Source organism: Electrophorus electricus, chromosome 21, assembly GCF_013358815.1.
Source record: "Electrophorus electricus isolate fEleEle1 chromosome 21, fEleEle1.pri, whole genome shotgun sequence".
Lineage (NCBI taxonomy): Eukaryota > Metazoa > Chordata > Actinopteri > Gymnotiformes > Gymnotidae > Electrophorus > Electrophorus electricus.
Window position 1 is genome coordinate 11588128 of NC_049555.1, and position 21594 is coordinate 11609721.

The 21594-nt window shown below is 41.8% G+C and overlaps 1 protein-coding gene across 1 annotated transcript in view; it reads left to right on the forward strand.

Moving 5' to 3' along the window:
* igdcc4 (immunoglobulin superfamily, DCC subclass, member 4) overlaps nucleotides 1–21594 on the forward strand; it is a 60655-nt gene that overhangs the window by 17150 nt on the left and 21911 nt on the right. Inside the window, exons 2-5 of the mRNA XM_035521109.1 lie at nucleotides 2044–2352; nucleotides 7094–7253; nucleotides 18057–18190; nucleotides 21083–21214. Of these exons, the coding sequence (XP_035377002.1) occupies nucleotides 2044–2352; nucleotides 7094–7253; nucleotides 18057–18190; nucleotides 21083–21214 (735 nt within the window). The remainder of the gene's footprint in view (nucleotides 1–2043; nucleotides 2353–7093; nucleotides 7254–18056; nucleotides 18191–21082; nucleotides 21215–21594) is intronic.

Genomic DNA, 21594 nt, shown 5'->3' on the forward strand with positions numbered 1-21594 from the left:
ACTAGGCCAGTCCCTGTGATCTAGCCCTCCTAAGCCCTTCTGCTTTTGTTCCTTTCCGAGGGGCAGGATCATAGTGACCAGTGTTATTTGCTGTCTGTCTGTCTGTCTGTCTGTCTGTCTGTCTGTCTGTCTGTCTGTCTGTCTGTCTGTCTGTCTGTCTGTCTGTCTGTCTGTCTGTCTGTCTGTCTGTCTGTCTGTCTGTCTGTCTGTCTGTCTGTCTGTCTGTCTGTCTGTCTGTCTGTCTGTCTGTCTGTCTGTCTCTCCCCCCCTCTGTTTTTCTTTCTCTGGCTCTCTCTCTTTTTCGCACACATATGCACACTGAGAGTAATAGCATATCAGCGTCTGGACTGACGAGGGCCTTTTCTGAGCCACGGGCACTGTGGCCTTGTTCTCAGCCATAGAAACAAGCAAGGATCTTGCTGCTTTCTGCTGCCATACATCTTAAAGCTTTTGCCCATGTTTCTCTCTCTCTCTCTATCCATCTTTATCTATGAAGCTTGATTATAGTGCTTGCTTATATATGACTGTGGTGTCATTGTGTTCTTTCACACATGCATATGCTCAAACACCTCCCCAGTCTAGTATTACTATCCTTGTAAGGATCTTCCATTGATATAATAATTACTGTAGCTAATTAAAGATCCACTTGCATATAACCCTTACCTTAACCCAAAGTAAATCGTTTGGCTTTTTGCTTTTCAAATGAAGGTAACAATATTTGAATGTAACAACCTTTGAGACACAAGGTAAAATATATATATATATATATTTCCTATCCTTGACATTTAGTCCCCACAGAGATATATAAACACATACACATAAACGAACATGAAAATGCATGAAAAGTATAGGCTTGTGATCTTGTGATTGTATGTAATTATTATTGTTTTTTTATTCATTTTTTTTTTTTTTTTGCAGTCTGCAAAAATGTTAGTGTGGATACGTGTTGCACACATACCAACACTTTTTCTCCTCTGTAATTTTTTTATGTTTTACATCCATTTAATTTTTCTCTCTCAGTTACGTGGATCTCATAGATCTTTTCTTGTTTGACACCCCCACGCATGAGCGCACACACACAGCTGTTGCAGGGTTGGCTCCAACGTTAATCTTGCAAATAATTCCACTTCCCATTAGCTTAATTAATTGAGAGCTTTACTGCAGTGTGTAAGAATGGAATTCAAGCTTGTGTGTGTGCGTGAGTGTCCATGTATGCATGTACTTGCATGAGTGGGTGTGTCCGTGGGTGTGTCCGTGGGTGTGTCCGTGGGTGTGTCCGAGGGTGTGTCCGTGGGTGTGTCCGTGGGTGTGTCCGTGGGTGTGTCCGTGGGTGTGCAGGCACTGCTGTCCTGCCATAGCTGTGCCTCTCTGCCTGAGAAGAGCATGAATTTAAAAAATGACAGCCATGTATAATTTGGTGTAGAAGAGATGCTCATTTGCCTTTGTGGGTCCTCTGTTTTATGCTGCAAATCCCTTTTAATGAATTACTGTGTGCTCTGACTGTGTGGGTGCTGCTGATTTGTGCTTTGCCTGGAACTGAAGGCAGTGAATTTTGGAGGATTTGTTTCTGGTGGTGCATGGCTGACATCATTAACAACAGAAGAAGTATAATGTATTGTGTTTGTAAGCGGATCTTTATGCTGGTACAGGTACATTTGTCACCCACATCATGGTTATCATTTGTTTAAAGATGCCAAAAGTAGTTTTGGATCCAGAAGGGAATTATACATCGATTTATTTATTCTACATTTAAATGAGTTTGTTTTGACCTAAACATAGGCCACACATTTTTAATTTGGTACTAAAAATAAAAAAGTAATATTGCTGGAATGTAAGGATGCAATATGTAGACAAAATATTATATTACGGTTATATTGCTAAATATAGAGTTCTCCATATCTCTTGAGCTAAAAACACTTTGGTAAATACATAATGTGTTATTTAAAATGTTACTCAATGTGGATAAACCATTTTTGGGCTATGCTGTTGGGCAGATTTCTTGTGAATGCACCTTGCTCACACTGTTTCTCGTTGCCCCTGCAGAGAGCCCTGCTTCTGTGGAGCTGAGCTGTGGGCCTGGCCCCGCCCACGTGGTGCTTGAGACACCCCGCCCCCTGCTGCTGGACTGCCATTTGGGGGCCGTCGAGGCACCACGCAACGTCACCTGGCTCCGCGACGGGGCGGTCCTGGGCGAGAGCGAGGCGATCCAGCTCCTGCCCAATGGCTCCCTGCTGGTGCTGCCCGCCGGCCGGGACTGGCAGACTCCAGCACACGTGGAGGGCGACTACCGATGTCTGAGTGGCAGCTCCTTCGGTGCACTGACCAGTCGCACGGTTACGCTGCAGCTGGCTAGTAAGTATCGTGGCTGCATTTTGTGCTTGCCAGATAACAATGCTTTTGAGATGATGCTTCGATGAGTCATTAGTAAAGACACTGCTGCATTGTTTTGACAGAAACAATTGCTGGCTGTGCGGTCAGACTGAGAAATGCACTCATAATATCGACGAGAATATGTCCGAATCAGTTGTTTTAAGATACAGCGACTGCCATTTCATCTGGTAAGCAAGCAATATAGACTGGGTTCTGCATTTGGATTCACCCCTTCTACTCTGTCATGGCTCCTTCTGATTTTCCACCTTGCTTTTATCTGGGAGTCACATTTGATGACATAGTAGCCAATCAACTGGCTTAATTGTTCAATGATTTAAAAAAACCTGGACTGGATTTAGTCTAAGAGGCAGGATTGAGTAGAAATTCCATTACTGACTTTTGTGGGTGGAGTGCAAAAGGAGAAAGGGGAAAACACTTGGACAAGAGCTCTGTGTGGCTTTCCCTTCTATGAGGACAAACCCCTCTTCCCTAAAGATCTGCGGGGTGCATAAGAATCATCTAGCACAATGAGGAGATTAGAAGGCAGAGATGGGCGCACTCATCAGAGACCTGAAAAGGAGACTATGGTGGCTGGGAGGAGGTTCAGACGTGGCCTGTCTCTCAGACCGCAGTAGCAAGGAGCAGACACAACGCACCAAAGAAAGGGCATAAAATCCCCCATAAAACCCCTGTAGTACTATTGGTTGAAAAATGCTTTGGAAAAATATGAACCCAGTGGTTATTTTATTCAACATTTACAGTGATGTTGCATTTACGTGTAAATGTATTTTTGAGGGAAAAATCAAATAATTGTTAAAGAATAATGGCGTAATTGTGTGACAGTGGTAGGCTTTTTATAATTGCTCTAAATCTCTCTTTCATGAAATAATAAGTTAGTGTTTTGAAGTACTGAAATCACCTTAGTTTTCTCATACCCTGCTTCTGCCTGTGTCCTGTTTATGTAACAGAGACCAGTGGAGCAATATGTCTCCCCCACGATATAATGTCCATCCTTAAGACTGTGTAAGCATACTGTCTGCCTCGTGCCATCTCTCTCTCCTCTTCACACAGCCAGTGTAATGCTCTTACACGGAGCCCTAAAGCCTTTTTGCTTGGCTGGAGCTGAGGCTTGTCCACACCTGGCTAGGGTAAGGCCTCAGTTATTCCCTCCTAAAGGAAGAGAACCAGATCACGCTTCACCTCGTTTTCTTCCCTGTCTGTGTCTCTCTCTCTCTGTATCTCTTTCTCTCCCTCTCTCATCCTTCTCTATCTTTCTCTTTGTTTCTGTCTTTCTGACTGTCTGTCCCTCTGTTCTTATGCCTTGAGCTTTTATCCGGCAGTCACCTGAGTGTAAGGTCATGATTTACTTCCAGTCGTTATCCTTTCCATTCCTAGTCACGTTCCTGTTTGTTTGATTTTATTAATTGCAGTTATGGCAGCAGTGGTGGTAACTATTAGCCCTGGCAAGATGCCTGTTGGAAATTACAGTTCTGGGAGAGCAGGGGGGACAGGGAGGAGAGAGAGAGAGAGAGAGAGAAAGAGAGAGAGAGAGAGAGAGAGAGAGAGAGAGAGAGACAAAAGGAGAGCGAGGAGTACCATTAGAAGGGAAGCATGGGAGAGAGACAGCCCCCTCAGGGCATTTGAGGACGTCCTTCTGAAGCTGGGGCGTCCAGCTGGCTGTGGGCGGGGGCTGGTGAGAGATGGATGGGCAGATGAGCATGAGATGAAACGGTCTCGAAGGAGGCAGCTGGAACACCATTCCTCAGAGTTCCTCAGTGTTCCTCAGAATTAATGAGGCCTTCTAGGGCCCTTCACAAGTTCAGGTTTCATACTTGCCAAAATATCACACCAGGTTCAGTGTTACAAATCCAGACAGGTCATAAAATGAAAGAGTGTAGAAGTAAATCGATAGGTTTGCTGTCTGTGGTCTCCTCTTTCTCTTTCTAGTCTTCTCTTCTTTTTTTTTCTTTTAGATCTCCTCTTATTCTGATCTCCTCTTATTTCCACCTGCTGCAGGATCCACAGTGATGGAAACAAACCAATCCCTGTGGTTTTAGTACCCATCTGTAACACATAGCACATACACAAAGCACATACACTCAGTACACTCGGTTATAAAATATGTCAGGGTGGTCTTGCCACTGAGATGCTTTCAACACGCATTAGGTTTAATTAAAACAACTGATGAGTTTCACTTAGAGAGTCTCAAAATTTAGATGGTACTTAAGTAGCTAAATTTGGTGCAATGGTAAATAGATGATAATAATAAATAACTGGGTATCCGCGCGCACACACACACACACACACACACACACACACACACACACACACACACACACACACACACACACACACACACACACACACACACACACACACACACACACAGTAGCGAGATCAGATGTACATTATGGTGGTGATGTGGTGATATTTTGACCATAATTTTATGGCAACGAATGCAGCCTATGGAAGCTTGTCTAGTCCATCCCCTCTGCTGTCCGCAAGATCCCTGGTCATGGCGGTCTTGGCTCCCTCGCGCCCCGCCCTGCCCCGCCCCGCCCCCCGGCCGTTCTTTGTGGATGGTGGGGGAATGGCAGAGTTAGAGCATGCTGCAGCTGTCTCAGGGCCCAGCTGCTACTGATTCTGCTGGTGGTGTCTGGATCCGCTACCCATCCCTGCGGAATTCGGAAGGACAGAATACTGATGTGTTCCGTGTCGCTTGCAGAAAGGAAGAAAGCAGTAAACTCCTTGTCACGACTCTGTGGTGGTTTGAGCAGCTAGAATCTGACTCTCCAGAATGCACGGGTTGGTTTCCTAGTCATGGCCTTAACTCCACCTGAGAATCAAGGATCAGACTGTCACAATCACTTGTTTGCCTTTTATATTGTGATGAATGCAGTGATGTACTCTGTGCTGTCAGTTCACTGAAGTTGGAGGAGCTCTATGAGATCTTTCTGGAACCTGGTGTCTGAAAATGTGCTTTTGGTGGTCAGCACCTCCAGCGCTTGATCCAATAGCTGTCTGTGGGATCAAGAACTGTGTGTACACACACATTAAATTCAACATAAAAAATAAACATAGCGCAGAATAGTGAATGTTGGAAAAACATCAGAAAAACATATTTGCGTGCACACACACACACACACACACACACACACAACATAAACAATAAACACAACATAAACACAACATAAATACAACATAAACAATAAACATAGTGCGGAACAATGTGAATGTCTTAAAAACCACATCACGATAACACACGTGCAAACACGCGCACACGAAAATGAGTGGCGTCTGCTTCAGTGGGCATATAGTTTATAGTGGTGTGTGCACACACGTGCGCGCGCACGCGCGCGTGTGTGTTTAGGCCGTATGTGATGAAACACACTGAAATATCCCCTGTTAATGTTTAACATGTCGTTATCTCTTCCACTCTTGCTTGCTGGATCATCCCAGACCTCTGTGTTCCCATTGAGAAACTTTGCTCAGTGGCTACAAGATCAGAAGCGTGTTTCCAAACGGTCCCTGTAAGAGACTCCACACCCCCTTCTGATGGTCAGGATAATCTTAGCAGTTTGCTTTCAGCGAACTGGGCCTCTGATATGACATATTATTGACTGTGGCTACTGTTTCTACACATATGGCTACACATATATGTGGCTACACACACACACACACACACACACACACACACACACATATATATATATATATATATGTGTGTGTGTGTGTGTGTGTGTGTGTGTGTGTGTGTGTGTGTGTGTGTGGAATACCCCTACTATAATTGCAGTGTAGGGAGATTTCATAACACAATTTGTAGTCTTATTCCAGTCGAGGTGAAGGCAATTACGTGGTCATTTTCAGTTTTATCTGTTATTTTGGTAGAATATAAAAGATACAGTGCACTGGGTCTCTTTTCAGATAGGAGTATAAGAGCACCACCACTGCCACCACAAAGTATCAAAATCTCAAGCTCTGTTGTCAGTAGGCCCCGTTGGCTTTGACGGCATGTCATGTACTATATAAGTTGTTTTCATGATGCAGTTCATGCGAGTGTATTGTTAATAACTCTTGTGCTGTTTTCTATGTTTTGTTTTATAAGTTACAAAAGATTTTTATGAGATTTATTACATAAGGACATGCTTGGAGTCTGTTTTGAAATAAAGTCAAATCAGTTTGTGTAGTATAGAATTAAGGCTCTGTAAAAGAAATTATTTTTAATGTAAAAAATGGTGAAAACCTTTCAGAATGAAAGGATTCAAGGCATGTCTTTATTGAAAAGGTCTTATTATTCTAGTTTCATATATTTACCATGTGTATATATAAATTATATGCCTATAGAATATATGGAGTCTGGTATTTGATTGTGTCTGAATACATCTTCACAGCGGGCGGTTTTGGAAAGCAGGCTTGTTTTGAGTAATGCTGGCTAATGCAGGGCCATGCAAACCCACTGACCTTCCTACTATTATTTCTGGAAATGCTTTTGAATGATATTAAGTCTGTGTTGCTGAAATGCACCCAGTATTGTTAAAGTACAGCATGGCCAGGACACAGGAAATGGGGCCAGGACCCCACAGGACCCCCTCTTCCCAGCCTTCTAGTGCCTCCCTAAGGCAGGGGATATTATGTGTGTCATGCAAGGTTTATTACATCATGTGTTTCATTCTTGTATGTTCTCTCTCTCTCTCTCTCTCTCTCTCTCTCCTCTGACCTTCAGGCCTGTCTCGTTTCCTTCAGGACCCGGAGTCTCAGGTTGTACCCACAGGTGGCACTGCCCGCTTTCAATGCCACGTGGATGGCCTGCCTGTCCCCAGCATTACATGGGAAAAAGACCAGGTGCCACTTCCTGTTCCTGCCGACTCGGATGACCCGGCGAGGTGCGTGACCCTGGCTGCAGTCCACAAGGTGGCCCTTTTGCCCCGCAGTCACTAAATGCCGCCACATAATGGATTACATTGGCATTGAAGTTGCTGCTGAACATGCTTGCTAATTTGAAATGATTCATTCAGTTCTATAATTCACCCATGAGTGAAGATCTAGTTCAGCTTGTTTTGGGTCTAGTTGTTTTTGATTAAATGTTGAACTGTCCAGCAAACAGGGAGAAGCAGCAATAGTTACAGTGAAAAACCAGATTTTCTTTCTTTGTCTGTAAAATCTGGTGCAAGTTTGAAATCTTTAACAGAGTAAGTGCTTTTGCTGTCATTTTTCCATTGTCATTTTTCTAATTAAACTGAATGGTACTTTCATAAACCAAGTATAATGAGCCAGTTTTAGGGCCCCCCTGTGACCCTCACCTTGTTGTTGTTGTTGTTGTTGTTGTTGTTGTTGTTGTTGTTTATAAATATGTTTATAAAGATTTATAAAGACTACATGAGGTTAAAAATGAGAGCCCCACTTTAGGTTGTCTCAGCTGACCTTTTAACCTAAATGACTTATTTTCTTTTATATATATATATATATATATATATATATATATATATATATATATATATATATATATATATATATATATATATATACACACACCTTTCTGTGCTTTAACTGCGATAGGATGAGTCTTTTCATATATTAGTTATTAGCAGCATAACTGTGTGTGCATACAAACACTCAATCAGCTCTCCCAACTTCCACCTCTTATTTTTTCTCTTTCTCTTTTTGATGGTTTTAGATGGAAAACCACATACTTGTTTGAATTGTGAACTCAGTCGCTAATGTATTCTCAAGTGGTGACTGAATAACACAGTAATAGCCCTTAATAAAATCCGATCCTGTGTATTAGGAATAACACAGTAATAGCCCTTTATAAAATCCGATCCTGTGTATGGGGAATAACACAGTAATAGCCCTTTATAAAATCCGATCCTGTGTATTAGGAATAACACAGTAATAGCCCTTTATAAAATCCGATCCTGTGTATTAGGAATAACACAGTAATAGCCCTTTATAAAATCTGATCCTGTGTATTAGGAATAACACAGTAATAGCCCTTTATAAAATTTGATCCTGTGTATTAGGAATAACACAGTAATAGCCCTTTATAAAATCCGATCCCTGGTATCAAGTATAGTTGTTGCTGTAAAATACCTGAGATACTTTCGTGGATTTCCTTTCATGTCAGTTTTGAAAGTTGATGTGGCACAAAGGTGTAACTGAACACACTCAGCAATTTCAGTCTGCTACACACTCACCAGCCACATAATGTCTAAACATTTTAACTAAAGGTTTTTGAAGTTAGAAAGAGTGATAGACTGATAGTATACTGAGTTAGAATGGAATACTGAGAATACTGAGAGTTTCTGATGCAGTTAATAACTCACTTGACACTTTAATTATAGACAAGTCCTCTATTTCTATAATTGTCATCTCAGGGGTGTTTGCAGAGTCTTGTAGGGGCAGGAGAGAAGGTCCCCCCCCAATTCTCCCAACCAAAAATTAAAATATGGGGCAACACTCCATCTCCACCTACCTCATATTTCCCTCCACCACTGGTAACCCTGTAAGTTGATTTACCTGTAATGGAATTCCGGCTGATAGATTACTAGATAAGTAAAGGCTCTTGTGGCTGAGGGGTAGCATAGGGCACATTTGAATGTCCAACCTCCCATATGATATTCTATATAAGTATTAGTAATTTTATTTTTGGGCTAAAGCACGTGGGTGTAACGTGAGGCGAGTTGAGGCAGGACGCAAGCATGGTAGTGAGCAACTTTTATTTAGGGTAGTTCCAATAGCAAAGTCATGGTCATAGTCCATGGTCAAACGGGCGGTAGACAGAGATATAACTGCAGGTAACACGAGGGCAGGAGTCAGAACAACCAACAGGGATCAAGAAACGGAAGCAAAGGGAGAAAAATGACTGACAACCAAAGACGGGACGTTTGCCCCTTATATACATGGGGTCATAAGGGGGAAAACAAAACACAAATGAAAACATTGCAGGACAGGCATAACAAAAAATGAGACAGGATGAGTCTAGACAAAAACAAAGTTATATGGCACAAACAACATGGGAACTGCACACCAGACGGGGGAGATCGCGACAGTGGACTAAAGCGGTTGTCTCTAGAAAGTTATAATTCCAGTCTCATCCTTCCAGTGTGTGAGGCCAGGGATTTTGAGGGGACAATAGAGTATTTTTGTTGTTCCTTGGATTGTGCTCTTTTGGACTGAGATCTGTTGGAGCCATAGCCCCAAGTGCCTGTATCACCACCAGGACCTTCCATGTTTTCTCTATTTCCTCTTTCAGTCCCTGGTATTTCTCTAACTGCTAGGTGCTGGGTTGTCTCAGAGGTGCTGGGTTGCCTCAGAGGATCCTTTGCTCAGTCTGTATCTTTGGTTTTGTCTGATGGGATACACCCCTTCTTTGATCAGCCTAGGGCTTATTGCTTGATCTTAGTGTTGCTGTGATTATTGCCTCTTTGCTGTCCTTCAGTTTTGCCTTTTACAGCCATTCTTTGTAGGCCTCTTCTTCCCTCCTTCCAGCTGGCTTAAAGCATTCCAGTTCTTCTCTTGGCCAGGTTATTGTGCCTGCTGGGTATCTGTCCTTCCTACAGCAGCCGTCCTGCTGTACTTCTAACATCTGCGTCATGGTTCCCTTGTGATTGGAGAATCTCCAGATATTTGTAGCTGTCCTCTAGGTCTGTTATATGGCATTGTGGTAGTCCCCTTTATCATGATCACTTTTCTTCTTTTAACTATCAGAAGAATACACTTCTCCAGCCCAAATGATATTCCAATGTATTTGCTATAGAACCTGTTCAGGTGGATCAGTGAGTCGATCTCCCTTTCCATCTCATCATACAGAGTGATGTCATCCAAGTTCAGGAAGTGGCTGATGGTAGTTCCACTCCTGAATTTGTACCTGTACCCACTCTTATTGATGATCTGTCTGAATTCAGCCCTATGCAGAGCAGAATTGGGGACAGTGCATCCCCCTGGTATTTAACACACTTTATGGTCACACTTTATGGTCTTTGAGTTGAGCGCAACTTCTGCGCTGTCCTCCAATGTTCAAATGAGTTCTGAATAAAGGCTCCTATGGACGTATTAATTTTATACAGGCCTTGTTATTTAAGGATTCAGGTGTCGGGCTGATTCATATGCTTTCTTATAGTCAATCCACGCAGTACTTCAGATGGTGTTTCCAATCCCCTTCTGAGTGGTGCTCATGTACTTGCACAAATGCCTGTATGCTATACTGCTTGGTATCCAGGATTCCTGGCAAGAGCGTCCATGTTGTTGTTATTGGTCTGTAGTTGGATGGTGTTTTGGCCTTTCTTAGGATACTTTATGAGCATTACTGTCCTACTGTCCTGCCTTGTGTTTGCCTGCCCAGATGGGAGTTGGTAGCTAGCAGTTGGTGCTGGGCATCCATGCAGATCTGTTTCTTTAGTCAATCGGCATGGATCATGTCAAGTCCAGGTGCTGCCCAGTTTTGCATGAATGTGACCTGCTGTGGGACATCTGCTGTTGTAATGTTGAGTGGTTCCAGCTCTGGGATATTTTGGCCACTGCTTCTTTCGCATATCTCTGCAGTCTGGCTGCCAGTGCTTTTAACCTTTGTTTAGCAGACTCCAGAGCCATATTTATAGGCCATCCATTAAATTTCTTCTTTATCCTGGCACCATCTTTGATCTTGATACCCTTCTAGAGTGCCGTCAGTTTGCCGACTTGCATCCAAGTTGTCTTTAAGTTGGTTTCCACCATTTGTTTCCAAGGATAGTGGGTGTGGTTTGTATTTTGAAGTCTAGGGTCTGAAACATGACTGAAACCAAGAAGCCTGTAACAGCGGCTGACAGTAGTTATAGCCATTATCATATTCCACATGTCCACTGTACACTTTGGTATTCTTAGTTTCCATTTGAATTCTGTACCAACTTGTAGTAGTAGGTGTTATTTGGGCAATAGCACACATACACACACACGCATGCACACACACACACACACACACACACACACACACACACACACACACACACACACACACACATATATATATATATATATATATATATATATATATATATATATATATATATATATATATATAAGTGAAATATTAAAACAATCAAATTAGTAAAGTAATAAAACTTTAATTAAAATAATAATAAAATAAAACCATTGCGCATGCATAATCCAAAAATGAAAAATAACAGATAGAATGAGATTAATTTAAAAATGTAAATTGTCCTAAGAACAAAAATTATGAACATTTTAGGTTTTTCTGCATGTTATTCCAGGTTTCAGGTGCACAGTAAGCAAAAGTGGATTTTCCAAACTCAGTAAAAACAGCTGACACCTGCAATGTGGTCCACTCATTTGAGCTAGTAAGGTCTGCGTTAAAAGACAACAATGATGTAAGGATGTGGAAAACCTGAAGGAGCCTTGGAAATAAATAAAATCCAGTGTCTTATCACACCTTACAAAGAGAGATCCACCCAACCTTAGAATACAGCTCACAATGAGTATTATAATCATCACCTGTAAATCAGCAAAGCAGCACTGAAGAGATTTAACAGCAAAATCTACATTATCCACAGAACAGTACCAAATTGTCTCATCAGCATATAGATATACACTGTACCCAGATACAGAAGAAGCAATATAATTTATATAAGGTGTGAACAGAACTGGCCCCAGAATTGAGCCTTGTAGGACCGCTTTAGCAATTTGCATAAATTTGGATTTAATATTTCCAATGGCCACAAACTGCTGTCCATGAGGTGACTCAGAAAACATTTATAGCCTTTTAAAAGCAAGGAATGATCAACTTGCTCTTGTTCTTGAAAAATCAAAAAAGGGCTACACAGTGTTTCTTTCGATCAAAAGACAAAATAATGCCATTTAAAAGATGTTGGCATTAACAGTGCCATGTTTTTTTTTTTTTTTCTAAACCCATACTGAGGAGTGTTCAGAATAGAATGTGCTGACAGGAATTATTTACGATAAACTATTTACTATTGATTCTAACATTTTTGATGGGTATAATATGTTTATTAAATCTTTAGCTCCTAAAGCATTAACCATGTCACCACAGGAGAAGAACTATAAAGTAAAACAAGGCCTTGGATGTTAGGAACAAGGCCATGGATGTTAGGATCAGAAACAGACAGAGGGAGTCCTGTACAGACTTAATCAGATTAGTATATGATGTTTATGAAAAGCTGCATAGATCTCTTAATGGGCTGATATTGAACACCTATCAACTGTGGCAAGAGGAGGAACTGGAAGGGAAAACTTAGTTTTCTTTTCCAGAATTTGATGATTTTGGAATAAAAAACAGACGATAATTAGATTTCTTATTATGGAGTGGTGTATTTGTTTCTAAGCATTCCAAAAGCAAACTGGTGATGGGCTCCGTTCTGCCTGACTGGAGCAGAGCCGTTACATTTCTCTGTACGCAAAGGTGGCGTTTCCGCTGAGAACCGGAGACTTGACCTAGTTTGTATTCCATATTTTTAGTGGTGCATGTTTGTCTTCTTCTGAACTGAGCTAATTCAACATCAGGGATGTTAGCAGTGTAATGAATATCACTCAAGATATTCATGAAGGCTTGCTCATTGAGTAGTTTGAAATTCCTTCTTCTCAGCAAACATACCTTTTTTGTCCTGAACTTTGAACACACGCTATTGACCAATGATCACCAAAACAAGGCTCAAATATTTCTGAGTCAGTTATTTCTCTCTTTTCCATTTGTTAAATTGAAATGAATCATAGATTACTTAGAGTGTTCTTTTGGTTTGGTCTGGTCAATAATTATCTGTGTGATATTAATATTGCTACAGACTTCTTATATAAGGCAGAACACAACCACTTTATTTTGAAAGTACCTGCTTTATAATCCGAGTTTTTATAAGGAGCTAAAAGATGGTTGTAGTTGTCAGTAGTTGAGGAGGGAGGAGAATGAGACCTGTAGATTTTCAGGGGATTCCAGAGTTCAAGAATTCTAAAACTTTTTCCACCATGACTACATTAAGAACAGTACAATTAAAACAAGCTCTTATGCAGATGGCTACATTTCCTCCTCTTGAATTTCTATCCATTCTAAAAAGGTTGTAATCTTCCAAGGCTACTTCAGCATCGCTCGCAGTGCATCTTAATCAAGTTTAATAATAGGATCTGAGTTACCAAGATTTGGATCAGATCTGAATTATTACACTGAATAATGTTTGTAATATTTAAATGAATAAAGCCTAAATCTTTTTTATTCGTGAAATATAGAGGATTAAAGATTTAAAAGAAACCGATTTTCCCACAGGATTGAGAGAAATGTAAAATCTTGTTAAAATCCTGATTTAATATCTCCAACCTCTGGTTCCAGATATCATTACACCTCGTGAATAAATCCCATTCTGCACAGATGAGTACTTGTCCAGCAGACTGGGAAGTTGGTATAAAATGTCAACAACTTTCACTGCTGAAAAACAGCAGACAACAGCTGATGTTCTTCTAGTATTCCTGCCTATTGAGTCTCCCATTATCAATGTAATAGGAGGGAGAAGCTGTGATGTGGGTGTGCAGACGTGCTGTTCAGATGAATGCATAATTGAAGCCAGTGGTGGCAACACACATGATGATGAGCACCGAGTAGGAGCAGTCACTTGGCTGTGTGTTCCCTGCCAGCTCTTGCACTGGGACTGGGTTACAACTAACCGTGCGGCAGGTCAAACAGGAGAGAGGACAGGCGGAGGACAGTCCTGTTCTTCCCAAACAGAGAATCTATTCCCCAGTTTAACACTGCCAGGATTTGTCAGGAGAGAAGTGTGGTGATCAGACTGTCTGCCTCCTTGCTTATTTCCTTGGGCCGCAGTTCATGCCACAGTGTAAAGCAGCTCCTCAGCTTCGGCCGTGCACACAATCGGGGGCATAGGTCAGTGACCTGGTCTGGAGCACGTCTGGAATGTGTTCTGGAGCAGTGGTGTCCAGGGCAGCTACAGGGTTACTGGTGTTAGCTGGAGAGTTCACTGAAACCAACAAGGAATTGATTAGGATCTAATTCTCTCTGATCTGGATCAGCAAGGTTATCCTGTATTGAAGCTCAGTGATTTTCTCATCCAGGCAGGCGTAGCTATTGCAGCCATCTGGGGGGAGTGAAGATATTCTAGCTTTTGGCTAAAAACAAATCTCATTAGTCTCATTTGGATGATAAAATGTCCTTTTCTGATCCTGGATAATTCCACTGTTAGTTAATTCCGAATATGTGTAATACAAACTGCAAAATCTATACTGCAACACCAAACATTTTTCTTTATCATCAACTATTTAAAAACAGAAAAAAACAAAAACAAAGGGGCTCGACCAGGCAGGTAAGGCTAAGGTTATGTAGACATACATACAGACATACAGACAGACATGCATACACACACAGACATGCATACAGACATACATAGAGACATACAGACAAACATGCATACAGTCACGCAGACATGCGTACAGACATGCATGCAGACATAGACATACATGCATAGAGACATACATAGAGACATACAGACAGACAGACATGCAAATTTAATATTCAGAATTGTAAAGAATATTGTGCAACAGCATCTCTGCCTAAACAAAGCCATCCATCAAAAGCTAGTGATCGATTAAGGGGAGAGCAATAATCAGAGAAGCAAACAGGAGGCAGAAGGCTCTACTCTGAAGGATCTGCAGAGATCTGGAAGGACAACGCTCTGCACAGAACGATTTCCCAGGCAGTTCACAAAGTTGGACCTTATGGAAGAGTGGCAAGAAAGCCTTCCTTGAAAAAAAGCCAACTGACATCACTTTTAGAGTTTGCAAAAAGGTGCATTGCAAAGCAGTATGTGTTGTGCAAACCAAACATAAACCTGAGAGCATCATCCCATGTGTTGAGTATGGTGGTGGCAGCATTGTGCCATGGGGATATTCATCTCAATTGAAGGCAAGTTGGATGGAGCCAAGTGACTGGCAATCCTTGAACAAAACATGTTCCAGTCTGGAAGAGACTTGAGACTAGAATGGAGTTTCACTGTCCAGCAAGACAATGACCTCGAGCATAATGGTAAAGCTACACCGGACTGATTCAAACTACAACTAACATGAACGTTAGCTGTAAGTAGGGATGTCACTATACCAGAAATTTTGTAGTTGGTACCAGTAACCCTGAAACTGTACAATTCTCAATACCACTTTTGATACCACAGCAAAAATAAACCAGTGAAATGAATGTATTTCAACATGATCTCTTTTATTTGAACAAACTTTTTATCAGCGTTCTCTATTTCTGCATTCTGTATAACTTGGCAACAGTACGTAAATATGTAAGAATGCAGAGCATGGATATTAATAATAATAATAATATTTACATTTATACCTTTCTCAAATTCAAGGTCGTTTTACAGACAGATATCAGCTTTTACAATCACTCACACACCGATGAGAAATGACAAGCCATTTGTGCACAGCTTACTCTCAATCGGAAACCACAGCCCCCTGAGGGGATTGCATGAATAAGTTAATTGACCATTTTTTATCATATACCAATGATAAAACCATGGTAATCATAAATCATAAAACTTTTCACTAGCTTGGTTGCCACTGGTCTCATCAGAGTCCATCCCCTCTCCATCCCCTCCAGAACAATATTCACATTGTGTTACGACCGGATTTTCAGCATTTCCGAAGTTGCTTGTTTTCTGAATTTGCACCAAAATGTAGCACACATGTCATTTTGAATAAAGTGTTTTCTAGATTTGTATGCTGTTCATGATTCGGCGTTGTGTTTGTAAAAAGTAGCATATGTGTTTGTCATTTTGATTAATTGGCTTTGTGCATTTCCAGCACGATAGGTAACTTGCAGTGTGATGGGTTTTCTAGGCTACTGTAAAGATCTCCAAAATAGTGCAAAGAAAACCAGAGTTTGCAGCGCACACTAAATGCTAATAGCCTACTAACAGAAACAGGGATGCAGTGGAGAATAAACACAGTTTACGTACCTTGTTAAATAGTATCTTTTTTTTTTTTTTGAGCTATCTATCGCAGCATTAGCCTTTGTGAAGGTTGTGTATGGAGCATTACGATAAGCGAAACAGCTATCGCAATTCATAAACAATAACATTAGTTAACTTTTCAGGTTATAAGCATTTTGATGACAAGTCGTTAATGTTGACTACTAAAACTCGCTCACATTGAATTTTGTGTGCCGATCTGGATATTTGTCTTTGAGGTGCTTAGATATGTTCGAAGTGTTTCCTCCTTTTGTTCAAAATGTTCAGTGACACTGTTTTCATACCGTCACTTGGTTATTAATAACTTTTCCAGGATCATTTGAATCAAACACAAAATATCTCCATACACGACTTTTGGGACCACCTGCCCTTACCGATGCCATTCCACATTACCTTCCTCCTTCTTCCCTTTGCATCTGATGTCAGATCACACATGCAGGCAAACATGTATGCTTCCCTCCTCAGTTCCAGAGAAATCAGTCTCCTGTACCTATGACGATAGAACACAAGTACCATCATGCTTTCAGAATTCTGGTATCGACTTGTTACTGAAGTATTGGTACCGATACTTGCTAACAATAGTACTGGGACTTAGTACTGTCTGTCTCACGTCTCTCTACCCTGCTCATAAACATTTCTTTATGTTTTAATATTTATTCTTTTATGTTGAATATACTGAATATTTTTGACTCCCTGGAACAACCTGAAATGCCCTTGAACACCCCACGCTGAGCCTAAGTGGGTCAGCGCTATACAGGTGGAGCTGTTTCCTGTGATGGTGTGCTGTCCTGATTTGATTCCCGCTGTGCTAAATCCTGTACCACTGAAGCAATGAGTCATGCAGCCCACTCTGTGCGAGGGTGCGCGCACACACACACACACACACACACACACACACACACACATATACATAAACACGCGCGCACACACCCACACCTCAATCTCTGTGGCCTTTTGGACCACATTTCCCACCGACAGCGATCTGTCTGTTGGATTAATAGTCTATAATACGATTCCGGAAAGGTCCACAGGGGAGGGGGGACCAAAGGTCTCCTGAGGCGTGCGGTGTATTGCAGCACGGAGCCTTGTGGTGGATGGAGTACAAGTGGTGTAACCTGAGCTCTCCTCTGGGGCACCCATGAGGAAGAGGAGGGGGGAGGAGAGAGGTGAAAAGGGGCTGGAGGGAGATAAATACTGACAAGCGAAGGTCTGGCCACCAATTTGTTCCATGGTGCTGAAAACGTGACGTGCAGCCGCCGCTGACCTACATTTTCCATTCACGCCTTTTCAGCTGTAGCCCCTGCCTCAAACCCTGACCCCATCCCAACCCCTGTACCCCGTATCCCCCTCCCACCCTCCTTCTTTTGGCACCTGCAGTAATTGCAGACGTCTTGCGGCACACAGATAACTGTGTGCCAATCTGGTATTGGGGGAAATGAGCTGGAAGGTTATGCCGAAACTCCCTCACACCTAAACCACTTCTCACCTTTGTGAAGATTTTATTGAGAGCCAGAATGATGTGATGATAGATATAGGATACCAAAATAGAGAAATGTATTCTCTCTATCTATCTATCTATCTATCTATCTATCTATCTATCTATCTATCTATCTATCTATCTATCTATCTATCTATCTATCTGTCTATCTGTCTATCGATCGATCGATCGATCTATCTATCGATCCCTCTCTCTGTATCCCTGCCTTACAGATATGTAACTCTCCCAAATGGGGTCCTGCAGATTTTGGGGGTCATCAAGGACGATGAGGGCTTGTACCGCTGTGTAGCGTCCAATTCTGCCCGCAAGCGCTACAGCCAAAATGCGTCCCTCACAGTCACTTCAGGTACCAGTGAGCACACCCACAACCACACATCTTAGCTGTCATGGAGATAGTGTGAAAGGTATCCTTGTCGGAGCCTTTCTAACGACCCTAATCTGTCAGAGCAGGAAAACCACCTTGTCACTGTAGACGGAGGCCTTGCTGTCTGGCCATTTCCAAAGCACATCTGTATGTGTGTGATTTGTATGGAACACAACGAGAGAGAATATGAATGTGTGTGTGTGTGTGTGTGTGTGTGTGTGTGTGTGTGTGTGTGTGTGCGCGCATGTACACGTGTGCCTGTGCTTTTCTTATTCAAGGATTAACAATTCATAATTACTGTAAAACATGTCTTGTAAGCACTCTTCTAATCTCTCTCACATACAGGCAGATCCTTTATTGGCTGGTCACTGGTTCCATTCGCATAAACACACACACACACACACAGTGCTTAAATGTGTTGGCCCTGCTTAAGTGAAGTGTGTAGAGGCAGTATCATTGTCCCGAAGGATATCTGTGATGTGGCATTGATACTGTCTTTGGAGACAAAGGGAGAAAATACAAGGAGGGAAGAGAAGAAACAAAGTGAGAAAGAAAAGTGTTAAATAAGAACTTTTCCTTTTGACGGTGTATGTAGAAGCAGTGTTGGAAGCTAGTGGACAAGCAAGATTCAGAGAGAGAGAGAGAGAGAGAGAGGGAGAGAGAGAGAGAGAGAGGCAATTGTTTTAATACTGCAAAATGTGGGTTCTGCTTACAAATGAAGAATTTGAAAAATAGGCCAAACTACCAACTTGCATCCTTGAGCTGTGTATAAACGAATGCCCACAATCCTCAAAGAACTGAAGCACCATTGTAAAGAAGAGTGGGCCAAAATTCCTCCAGAACAATGTGAGAGACTGATGAAGTCATACAGAAATCAATTACTTCAATCAAGGTGGTTCTACAAGCTATTGATTCATGGGATGTACTTAGTTTTTCACGCATTGCTTCTCCATTTCGACTTAATTTTTGTTAAATGAATAATGACACAGTGGAGTCTGTTGTGTGGTGGTGGTGTTCGTCTGACGTTGTATTTACCCATTTTAAGACCTTCTAAGGACCAGCTGAGTTTTTATGTCCTGATGCGTAAAACCATAGAATTCAAAGACGGTGATCTTTTTTCAAATGACTATTACAGCGCTATTATAATTTTAATATGAACATGTTAGTTGTATACATTTTTATTGTTTACCATATTTATTTATTATTGTATACCACATGTATATGATGATATTTCTTTTTTTAGTTTTATTGTCCTTTCATGTGGGTCTGTTAATATAAAATTATTCTTTAATAATGCCAAACTATGTAACTTTGGTGATACAAATGTTTCATTATTTGTCAAGGCAGTAAAATACCTGTAATGCGAGAAAGAGAGATGGAGAGAGACCGAGATAATGGTCTAAATGCGCTTTGTTATCATAAGTCCTTCAAACCAGTCCACTCTTGCTCTAGGATTTGTCTCACTCTGCTGCTTTTTCAGTGTCTAATGGAGATGATCCCTTCAGACCTCTACTTGCAATTAAGTGTGTGTGTTTCATAGCGAGGGGACTATAGATGATTTGTGTGTGAGAGAGAGAGAAAGTGAAAGGTGTATTATACTGAGCACCAGGTGGTTTTTACACAATGTGATGGATTTGTACTCAATGTAAGGCAGAGAAACTGGAAGAAGGATAATTGAGTTTTTGTGTGTGTGTGAGAGAGAGCATGACACTGAGCTGACCGACCTGTCCACTAAGAACAAGTTCATCTTGAATTTATTGCTTCCTCACTTCCAAAACCACATCTGAAATGAATTACTTCTGAATCAGTCTTTCTCCATTTTATTTCTTTATCATGTCCTTCTGTGTGTGTGTCTGTCTGTATGTGCTTGTATTTTTATAAGTCTGTGTGTGTGTGAGATGTGTGTCAATGTTGAGCCTAATAAAATTAGGTTTTATTCAGGATCAGAGAAAGCTAGTGATACTCCACTCTGTGGACAGGGAGGCTCCTCAGGTATCCTGTAGGGCATTTCTCCGCACTGTGGACAGAGAGGCTCTTCAGTGATCCTCCAGGGCATTTCTCCACACTTTGTGCAAGGAGGCTTCTCAGTGATCCTGTAGGGCATTTCTCCACTTTGTGGGCAGAGAGGCTCCTTGGTGATCCTATAGGGCATTTCTCCCTAAAACTGTAATGCTTATGCAACATGGGCTTTTGGCAAATCATGATCTTTTTCATGCGCACACAGGTCCATACAGACATACAGTAGATATACACATATATATATACACACGCATGCACACAGCCAGCTCAGGCTCAGCCTCAGCTGGTGCACCCAGGGTTTCAGAGTGAGCTGACCCACTTGGAAGGGTGACTGGATGCAGTCTGAATGATTAATTCATAAGATGCTAACTGGACCCCTGCCTCCTTCTGCCATTTCATTACCATGATGTGTGGACTGCCAGCTTCACAGCTGAGCTTTTTCGTTGCTGTAGGCTTGACCCATAAGATCTAAGGACTTGTGTAACATAAAGCACTGAATACATACTCAGTGGCGTATATTCATTTCTATAACAAAGACCATGACTCAGCTATGCTCTCCCATTTTGTCAGTAAGTTGCTTTTTCTTTCTCTCTCCCCTCCCCCTCTCCTTTGTCTCTTTCTCTCTTCTTTATGGGCCTTTTTTTTGAGAGTTTTGGAGGCAGCTGTGTATTGACAGGGTGGCTGTTTTCACCTAAAGTCAGTTTCCCTCAGGCTAGCTGGTGTGTCTGGGTGTCAATACAGTACACTTTGCGCATGTACACCCCACCTCCTCTCACACACGCGCGCGCACACACACTCTCATACTCTTAACATATGCTAATATCCGTGCATGTGTGTGCATGCGCATGCTCTTAGGTCCCTCAGAGGAGAGTGAAGTCGTGATTATAGCTCCACCGCGGGACTCGACAGTGGTGTTGGGCCTCCCAGCGGTACTGGAGTGTATGGCTCAGGGCCAGCCTAAGCCCTTTGTGTCCTGGAGCAGACAGGGTAAGAATGTATACACACACACACACACACACACACACACACACACACACACACACACACACACACACACTCTTCTCACTGTAGCTTGGCTAGCCAAGCCTGTTTAGACAGCAGGCTGAACATTAGTTCTGTATATTTATCTATAATATTCTGATATATAATACTCAAGCCCATGACTGGTTGGATCAGGGGTGATGGATATGTGCTGGAATTAAGCCCTGTAAGAGGACAGATCCCCAAGAGTAGGACTGGTCATCATTGTTATAAAATAGTTTTTGCTATAAATATTTATTTTATTGGTTCTGAATTTGAACAGTTGATGTATGGTTTCATTTATATTCACATTTATGTTTGCGGCACTTGGCAGACGCTCCCAGGAC